General features: G+C 52.8%; 1 protein-coding gene across 1 annotated transcript in view; it reads left to right on the plus strand.

Moving 5' to 3' along the window:
• Positions 1–9,669, plus strand: part of LOC116823807 (alpha-2-macroglobulin-like protein 1) — a 39,547-nt gene extending 29,878 nt beyond the window's left edge. Inside the window, exons 26-33 of the mRNA XM_075071010.1 lie at positions 3,314–3,476; positions 4,293–4,507; positions 6,734–6,949; positions 7,075–7,199; positions 7,691–7,781; positions 8,957–9,025; positions 9,385–9,487; positions 9,629–9,669. Of these exons, the coding sequence (XP_074927111.1) occupies positions 3,314–3,476; positions 4,293–4,507; positions 6,734–6,949; positions 7,075–7,199; positions 7,691–7,781; positions 8,957–9,025; positions 9,385–9,487; positions 9,629–9,669 (1,023 nt within the window). The remainder of the gene's footprint in view (positions 1–3,313; positions 3,477–4,292; positions 4,508–6,733; positions 6,950–7,074; positions 7,200–7,690; positions 7,782–8,956; positions 9,026–9,384; positions 9,488–9,628) is intronic.
• Positions 9,670–10,014: the final 345 nt, after the last annotated feature.

Below are 10,014 nucleotides of genomic sequence, written 5' to 3' on the forward strand. Positions count from 1 at the left end.
GTCTGCCGACCTTATTCTCGACTTGCGAGGACCTCAACAATGGCTATCGCAAGTTGAAGTTCCGCATGGTCTCCCTGTGGAACTATTACCCGTCCTTGGATCCTGAGAGACTGGTTTCGCCGCACTCGACAATGAAGGATGTGTACGTCCACATAGTGATATTCCCCCGCACAGGGATACCTTCGGTTCACAATTCAACCAATCACACTTTCAATTCGCTGTCCTCCCCTTTGGCCTTCTACGCCCCAGGGTCTTACCAATGCATGGCAGTCGTTCGCCGCCCACCTTTGCACGCAACGATACATGTCTATCTGTATCTGACGATCTGGCTCATCAAGGGGCTCGCAAGCCCAAGTCCTCATCACGTTTCCGTGATCACGGACCTCTTCGCCGCTGGCTCCTCCTCAATGCGGAGAAGTCCACTCTCATTCACACAGCAGACTGGACTTCATAGGAGCGGACCCTCGATCCTCCCTCGCCAGAGCCTACTTACTGCAAGCCCGCTTCCTGGCGATTCACTTTCACTCATACGGACTTGCTAAGCCGCTCAATCTAACTCGGCTCACACCTGCCTCGCTCTTCGGAATATGGCCTGCCATTGCACTTATTGTCACCAAGTACGCCAGGCGTCCACATGCGGTCCTTTCAGCGTGGCTCCACTCCGGTTCTTACGCACCCGCAGGGACTCGTTTTGGACGTGCTTGCTCACGATCTCTCCAGGTACCCCTACGGCTCCTCGCTGGTGTTGTGGACCGTCTCGGGTTGGTGCGGGGTGCCATTTCTCCGCAGCAACCTGTCCTTAACCACGACGGACTGTCATCCCTCGGCTGGGGAGCCCATCTAGCGTCGCTTGCAGACCAGGGCCATGGTCAGCCGACGATGCTCAACCTCCATATAACGTCTGAGAGCTGAGAGCTGTTTCGCTTAGACCTGCCGCATTCAACAGCACCTTCGTGCCGTGTGTCTCCGTCTTTACGGACAACACAACGGCATGTACTACTATCAACAGCAGGGAGGGACCCGCTCGTCTCCCTTGTGGTCTGGAGGTATTCAACTGTGGACTTGCAAGCCTCCAGGTGGACCTGGTTGGCATCCTTCCTCCCGGGATCCGGAACACCCTGGCAGATCGGCTAGCAGATCTTCCTCTGCCACGAGTGGTCAATTCAAGCGTGACATCATTTATTCCATCTTCCGAGGTGGGGGTTTCCCCTCGTAGACCTCTTACTCCCACTCTCGAACAGGGGAAGTGCCAGGGAGTTCTGCTCATTCCAGGGCCTCTCCCCCGGATCGCTGCGGGACGCTTTTCCTCCTGCCCTGGAAACACCGCCTCTTTATGCCTTCTTCCGTTTCCCTTGTGCCAGGTCCTTGCTCAAGCTCCGCAGGAAGGCGCCGCATCTTATCTTGATCGCGCCTGGGCCCACTCGTGGTCCGGAACCCTGAGTACACTAGCTCCTGGATCTGTCAGTAGCCGTCTCGATCCCTCCCCTGTGGTCCCGACGCTGATCACACAGACCAACGGAGAGCTTCGTCACCCAGACCTTCGCCGACCCTCATATCGGGTGGCTCCCTGCATGGCTGAAACTGACATAGTTGCGCTCTGTTCCAATGCGTTGTGATTGCCAGCGCGATCCTCCTTTAGCAGGTAAGCCTTCCCTCGTCGGACGCTACATGGGTCCAAAATGACGCCGCTTCCGGGCCTGCTGTGCCGCACATGCCCACGATGCTTCCTCCCCTTACAGGCGTCAAATCCCAGACAATACCTCGACTACTTCTGCCCCACCTTAGCCAGGAAGGCCTGCCGAATTCCTCCACATTAAGGTGCACCTGTACGCAGCGACTATCCACCTTTCCACCGGACTGGTGTGCGTATACTCCGTGTTTTCATCAGCCAGTAGTCTCTCGCTTACTACTGAAGGGCCTTCGAGCGTACTTATCCCCTCTCTCTCACCCAGCCTCCTCCTGGGACCTCAACTTGAGGTCCTAAATCAGGCTTTATGTTGCCGCCTTTAGCCGCCTTGCGACTTAGTTCGCGTTCTCGTACCTTCGATGCTGAAGATGGTTTTGGGTGGCGATCACCTCAGCACGCCAGGGCTCTCGGAGATTCAGAGCCCTCACTAGTAGACCCTCCCGTACACTTCCCATAACAGACACGTACAACTCGACTCGTCCTATTTTTCGGTTTCCTCCTGGCCCTTAAGGTGGCGTCGTGCTGCCTTCATATAGCACAGGACATCTTTCTCCCGGTTTTCTTCCCGACGCCTCCATGTTTCGGCTGACTTCCTCATACCAGAGACAGCAGCTACTAGCACTTGGATGTGCAGTCAGAGGGCTAGCTTTCTAACTGTCTGGAAAGGACCAAGCCCTTCCGGAAGCTCCTCCGCCAGCCTCTTGATATGCGCCCATTGCGGGCAGACTTGGAGAAAGCCGTCTACATCTTCCTCACCAGAGGGATTTCCTCTTGGCATGGCCTGTATTCACCAGTGCTAACGCGCTAGCTCATGGTCCCTCTTGGGTGGCGCTATATCAGTTCTGCAATTCCCCGGGCACAAGCTTCCTCAGCGGCCTTCTGGGCCAAAAACAGTGCCCATCCAGAGATTTGCCATGCTGTGACCATGGTCTCATCCGGTCCATACTTTCGCCTCAACTACGTGCGTTTGCTGTATACAACAGTCTCGCAGACGCGCAGCACTTTGGAGTGGCGGTATCAGGTCCAGTCTCACTCCGACCCCCCGCTAGGTTTAAGGCTTGGGAATCACCTAACTGGAATGGATATGAGCAATCACTCGAAGAAGAAAACAAGGTTACTCACCTTTGTAACTGTTGTTCTTCAAGATGTGTTGCTCATATCCATTCCACACCCACCCTCCTTCCCCACTGTCGGAGTAGGCGGCAAGAAGGAACTGAAGGGTGGCCGGGTTGGCTGGGGTATTTATGCGGCACCATGGTGGCGTCACTCCATGGGGTACCCAGCCGACCCGCAGAGTGTTGCTAGGGTAAAAGTTTCTCCGACGGCTGTGCACGCGACGCGCACACACCTAACTGGAATGGATATGAGCAACACATCTCGAAGAACAACAGTTACAAAGGTGAGTAACCTTGTTTTTTCACAGAGATCAGAGACTGGCCCATAGTGTTGCTGTGCTGATGTAGCTGTTGTGCCAGTGCAGACTTAAGGGGTCTCATTCATCCCCAGTTTAAGCCCATTGAAGTTAGTGCAATATTCCCCAGGTTCGTACATGGTCCTAGTTAGCCTGCAGATAAAGGGATACCAGTTGTCTGAGATGTGACTGTGTGGGCATCTTCTCCTGCACAGGGCAGCATGGTGCAGCCTGCCTTACGTTGCCTCATTCACGCCATTCACAATGTCACCAACATTTACACGGAAGCTGTGTTGGCCTATGCCTTTGCCCTGGCCGGGGACTATGAGGTGACTCAGGAGCTGCTGTACAAGCTGGATGAACAGGCCATCAGATCAGGTACTGGGTTAGACAGGCAGCTCTTCAGGGCAGGAACTGTTGTCTGATTTGCTGGGAGCAAAGCAGCATACACCTGCCCAGCGTGGTGTGAATGGTCAGTAGGCAGCGGCAGCGCAGGTCAAGCCCTGTGGGGTTTGAAGTCTGTAAAGCCAGGCAGGCTGCTTTGTGAGGGACTGAACAGGGGCTCAGGAGGCTGCTTTCATGGCCTTTAACTGCACTGCAGGCTCCAGGAGTTAGACCTGCCCAGACATACTCAGCAGTAAAACCTAACACGCACATGCAAATGGCAAAACTCTCAGCGACTTCCATGGGAGCAGAGGTAGGCCAGGGCTGAGTGCTTTTGAAACCCCCCACCCCAATTACAAATGCTCTGATTTTGTCAGGTATTTAGAGCTGTTGGAGCACTTCCAGGAGCAGGTCTCCTGCAGGCTGCTGTACAGTCACAGTGAACATGGTAACAGGCTACAGTATGTGAAGGGTGTGATCACCAAGCAGGAAGAGGAAGTGGATTGTGGGGGTGGATCTCACGGGCTGCAGTAGAGCAACGGGGGGCATTTCAGGTTGGACAATCAGGAAACACTTCCTAACACAGAGGATTCTGTGAGAAGGAGCAAATTTCCTCAAGGGAAGGGGTGGAAGGCCCATTATTCAGAACACTCAGATCTAGGACTGGACAAATCCCCAGAGCACAGACTGTAGGGAGCAATCCTGGGTTGGGCCCCTGGGGATGACTGGGATGATTCCACTAGGGCTTTCCCCATCTCTAGAGATGCGTTTTCCCCCAGGTAACTCGTGTGTTATTTTTTCCTTTCCTAGGAGGCCAAATCCACTGGAGCCCCAAGCCCAGCTCCCCGGCTGCCACAGATTTCTGGCCTGGGACTCAGTCAGTGGATGTTGAGCTGACAGCCTATGTGCTCCTGGCTTACGTCTCCAAACCACGCATAAATGCAGAGGACATGGCCACTGCTGCCGGCATTGTGGCCTGGCTGGCCCGGCAGCAGAATGCCCGCGGAGGATTTGCTTCCACGCAGGTGATGAGTGGCTCCCATCAGAGACACAGCCCCTCTCCCTCTAGGGTGTCGGGTGGAGGAATAGGTTGGGAGCTGAATCTCCATACAAGGCAGCTTTTTAGATTCATAGACTCTAGGACTGGAACGGACCTTGAGAGGTCATCGAGTCCAGTCCCCTGCCCTCATGGCAGGACCAAATACTGTCTAGACTATCCCGCATAGACATTTATCGAACCTACTCTTAAATATCTCCAGAGATGGAGATTCCACAACCTCCCTAGGCAACTTATTCCAATGTTTAACCATCCTGACAGTTAGGAATTTTTCCTAATGTCCAACCTAAACCTCCCTTGCTGCAGTTTAAGCCCATTGCTTCTTGTCCTATCCTTAGATGTTAAGGTGAACAAGTTTTCTCCCACCTCCTTATGACACCCTTTTAGATACCTGAAAACTGCTTTCCTGTCCGCCCTCTCAAGTCTTTTCTTCTTTTCTCAGAACTAAAAAACTAATTCGTTTCAGGCCTGCTTCAAGTAGTCATGTTCTCCAGACCTTTTCCTTTCTTGTTGCTCCTCTCTGACCCTCTCCAATTTTCCACATCTTTCTTGAAATGTCAGGTGTTCAGAACTGGACACAATATTCCATGTTGAGGCCTAACCAGCTGTCATAAAAAGTAGTTATGGTTAATTGTCTCTTTCCCTGAAAGGGTTAACAAACAGTGAACCTGGACCGACCTGACAAGGACCAATTCAGGAGACAAGTGCTTCAAATCTCGGTGGGGAAGTCTTTTTTGTGTTTTTCTTTGTCGGTTGTTTTCTCTGGGTTCTGAGAGGACCAGACGTTACCTTACAGGCTCTTCTAATTTTCTGTTCAAGTAGTAAGTACAAGTAGAAAGGCAGTTTGTCTTTTTGATTTTTTCTTTATTTGCAAATGTGTATGTTTGCTGAAGCATGTGTTAATTTGTTATTTGTGTGAGGGGGTAGAGTGCTTGCTCTCTAGTGTCTATAGCTGAAGACCCGTGTTTAAACATTTACCATGCCTCTCCGGATTACAGAGAACAACTTTTACTTTTTTCTTCTTTTATTAAAAGCTTTTCTTTTAAGACCTCAATTGATATTTTCCCATTGTGAGGCTCAAGGGATTGAGTCTGTTACTCACCAAGAGGGAATTGTGGGAGAAGGGATAGAGAGGGGGGGGGAAGGTTGAAAATTCCTCTGTTTTAGATTCACGGAAGCTCGTGAATCTTATTTACCCTGTGAGGCGAATAGGTTGGAGGGCGAAGGTGCATTTCTCTCTGTTTTTAAGATTCAGGAGTTTAATCACACAGTGATCTTCAGTGGGTAGCGAGGGAAAGCCTGGGAGAGGAACGGTGGGAAGGGGTTTACTTTCCTTGTGTAGATTCTCGGGGTCTGGGTCTTGGGTCCCCTGGAAGATTTTTGTGCGGGGACTAGAGTTGTACCAGCACTGCAGTTCCTGGTTTCGGAGATATTCAACAAGGCAAGCATCACAAGATCAAGCTGGTAATTAAGACTTGGGGGTTCATGCTAGTGGTACCCTTCTCTTTGACCTTCTAGTTTCAGAGTGTGGGGCTGGTGCTTTATACCGCCTCAGCGCAGAGTAGCAGCGGGTAAGATGACTTTCTCATGTCTTGCTCACAACACATCTGTTAATGCACCCCAGAATCATGTTTGCTTTTTTTGCAACAGCATCACACTGTTGACTCATATTTAGCTTGTGGTTCACTATAACCCCTAGATTCCTTTCTGCCATACTCCTTCCTAGACAGTCTCTTCCCATTCTGTATGTGTGAAACTGATTGTTCCTTCCTAAGTGGAGCACTTTGCATTTGTCTTTATGAACTTCATCCTGCTTACCTCAGACCCTTTGTGGCCCCAGGAGAGCAAACACTAGCACTGCTTTGCCCGGAGGAGTTATCCCACTGCCTGGGAGGGTGAACGCAGGTGCTAGTGCCTTGCAGGGTGGTTGTTCTTGGGAGCTGGTGCTCTGTACCCAGTGCTAATGTTGTGGGCTGTGGCACTCAGGAACAAAGAATGTGAATCCCGCTGCTAATTCCTTTGGGGAGCGCCCCTGTACCCAAGGAGAGGGAGGAGAAGCCTAGTGCTCATACCCAGGGGCACAGATCTCGCTGCGCTTGGGGAATGGAGGGGGGTATCCCCCAGGTGCACAGATCCCTCCCTGTGCCCACAGGGTTTGACACAAACAGTGAGGTAGCTGTCTCTCCCTCGCCAGGACACAGTGGTCGCACTGCAGGCCCTGGCTAAGTATGCAGCCTGGACGTTTAGCACATTGGCACAGGTGACAGTGACGGTGAAGTCTCAAGGGAGCTTTGAGAGGAAGTTCCAAGTCACTCACAAGAACCGGCTGCTGCTGCAGCAAGCAGTGCTGACGGAAATCCCCAGGGAGTTCTCGGTGCAGGCCCAGGGCAGCGGCTGCGTCTATGCCCAGGTGAGTCACTGGGGAGTGTGTCTGAGACAAGGGGGAAGTGCTGCTGGTGGGGGTTGGGAAATCTGCTGCTTCCCTCCACACGGCATTTCTGATTTGTCGCTTCCCCTCCTCTTGCTCCTCTGCAGACAGTGCTGAGATACAACGAGCCTCCTCCACGAGTCTCCGTGACCTTCTCTCTGCGCGTCACCACTCAGCTGATCGACTGCGCCACAGGCAATGTACGCTTCCTCACTGTCTTCATCCACGTCAGGTAACCTTGCAATTTCCCCCTATGTATACGCCATTCGCCTGGGACGCAGCCCCTGCTTGGAGCAAAGCAGGGAGTGTCAGAGCTGGGCAGGAGATCAGGCCACCTGGCTGGGGGATGCAGAGAGCTTTGGTAGCTGGGAACAAGGCAAGCCAAAGGGCTGGGGTGCTTATCCGTGTGGGGAAAGAACAGCAGGGAGGGATGGGGAGGAAGGTCAGAACCAGGTGCCTGTCAAGGAAGTGGGACAGTGGGAGGGTCCTGCAGCTTTAACCAGCAGGGGGAGGAGCCTGATAGGTACAAAGAAGGGAATCTCTGAGGGATACCCAAGAGGGTGGGGCAGTTAAGAGCAGGGTGATCCCATTAGCCCCCAGATCTTCAAATGCCAAGGCCTCATCTCCCTGCCAGGACGCTGTGCTGGTGGAGGACTGATGGGGAGGAAATGTTGCAGCCTCATTTAGCCCTTGCTCACAGTCTGATCATCTTCCCACTCCCAGCTACATCGGGAGCAGAGTCACTTCCAACATGGTGATTGTGGAGATCTCTCTGCTGTCTGGATTCAGTCTGGCTTCGGGCTCCCGCACATCGGTAAGGAACCTTGGCATCAGAATGGGGGCCATGGCGAAGGGTGAGGTGGTGAGTCACTGGTGGGATCTGTCCTTGCGAGGGCGGGGGCGCTTAGACAGCTGTGCGAACCCCTCTGTTCACTTGCTGCTCGGCCCTCACTCAGCTGCTCCCACAATCCTCCATAACACTTGGAGCCTTTGTACCACCTTGGGCCACCACTGATCTCTCTCTACACACTACTCCCAGGCTACCTAGCTTCTGGGAATCTGGAGCCTTCCCTCTCCTGTGTTTGGAGCAGTACTAGCATTCACGAGCTGGGCGAGGAGTCAGACCAAACAGCAGCTGGCCTAATTGTGAATCAGTGCGTATGTCCAGCAGATGGACCCAGAACTGCTCCAGTTGCTGCAAAGAGGATTTACAGGCTGTAGCCATGTACACCATATACATGCCCCTCGCTCCTGGGAGGGGGAGATTGTCCCAGCTCATTTGGAGAGCATCTGGGCAGGACCCTGCTCTTCCCTGGGCCTGCAAGAATTATCACGAGTAAAGCACACATTTTTAACAGTGATAGTAATGAACCACTGGAACATGTTACCGGCGGTCATGGTGGGTTCTCCATCACTGACAGTGTTTAAACCAACTCTAGGAATTATTTTGGGGATGTTCTATGGTCTATGTTGAGGTCACAGTGGTACCTTCCGGCTTCGGAATCTATGAATAAACTCTCCATGAGGGGACACCTGAGGAAATGAAACCTGACATAAGGGCAGAGGAGGGGCACTTCTCACACCATCCCTCTGAACCTGTAGTCCAGGGGTCGGCAACCTTTCAGCAGTGGTGTGCCGAGTCTTCATTTATTCATTTTAATTTAAGGTTTCACGCGCCAGTAATACATTTTAACGTTTTTAGAAGGTCTCTTTCTATAAGTCTATAACATATAACTAAACTATTGTTGTATGTAAAGTAAACAAGGTTTTTAAAATGTTTAAGAAGCTTCATTTAAAAGTAAATTAAAATGCAGAGCCCCTCGGACCAGTGGCCAGGACCCGGGCAGTGAGAGCGCCGCTGAAAATCAGCTTGTGTGCCACCTTTGGCACGTGTGCCATAGGTTGCCTTCCCCTGCTATAGACCTTCTCACACTCCCTTCCCTGGGGGGAGGAGGAGGAGCTCAGAAATTCTCTTATCTCCTATCTCAGCTGCAGCAGAGACCCCTCATTAGGAAAATGGAGGTGAAAATTGATGCAATCTTCATTTATCTCGAGAAGGTAAATTTGAGCAATAACTTTTGGTCTGGACAAGAAGTGGGGGTGGCTGGGCTGCAGGGCAGGACTGAGGGGCATTGGCAGAGCTGTGTGGGGAGCCCAGCACTCTAATAGCAGGAGGCTGTACGGCAGGACTGAAGGGCATTGGCAGGGCTGTTCAGTGGGGAAGCTTGTATAACCCTGTCCCTCTGTCTGGTGTTTGCCAATCCTGGTAGTTGCTCCTTTTCTAAAGTCCTGACCCTCTAACAGCCTGGAGCGCTTTATCAGGAGAAAGTCACGTCAAGCCCTGACCAAGGCAGGTGTGTAACTTCTTTCTCTCTAACCCTCCCTTCCCTGGCTGGTCTCCCTCCTACCTCCACAAGTTGAGCGATGAGTCACAGACTTTTGTCCTGCAACTGGAACAAGAGATTGAGGTGAAGGGCCTGAAACCAGCCAGCATCAAAGTCTATGACTACTACCAGCCAGGTGGGTTGTGGTGGCTGCTGTGTATACAGGCAGGATGCTGAGGCTCTTTGTGGCCTCCAAGCTGTGGCTGAAGGGAGCTGGTGTCAGACTCTGCACACTCTCCCCCGGGTGTAATTCTGGCTTTCTTGTTTCCCATTGCAGAGGAGCGAGCCCTGGCTGACTATAATGCTGCCTGCAGCTGAGGTAGGTGTGAGCTCTGGCCCACAGAGAGGCTAACCAGCGGCTCGGGAGCTGACAGCTGGGGGCGGGGTGGGTGAGAGGGGATGTCTGGGGTGGGGTATGATGGGACTCCAGAGGGCAGGAGGTGCCCCAGGGGAGAGTAGGGTGGCTGCTAGGTCGTGAGGAGCACTCATCAGGACACAGCGAGGAAGCCCCTGCAGGGGATTGGGGAAGAGGGGCTGAGAGAGGGGTCTCCTGTGGGGGTAGAAGGACCACTCTGTTGTGCTGGGAGCTGGAACCCTTGTGGTGGGAGGGAGGAGTTGTGGGGGAGGCAGGAGCCCTGCTTGTCATGGAGCAAATAGGGAGCA

The sequence above is a fragment of the Chelonoidis abingdonii genome, chromosome 1, assembly GCF_003597395.2.
Source record: "Chelonoidis abingdonii isolate Lonesome George chromosome 1, CheloAbing_2.0, whole genome shotgun sequence".
Lineage (NCBI taxonomy): Eukaryota > Metazoa > Chordata > Testudines > Testudinidae > Chelonoidis > Chelonoidis abingdonii.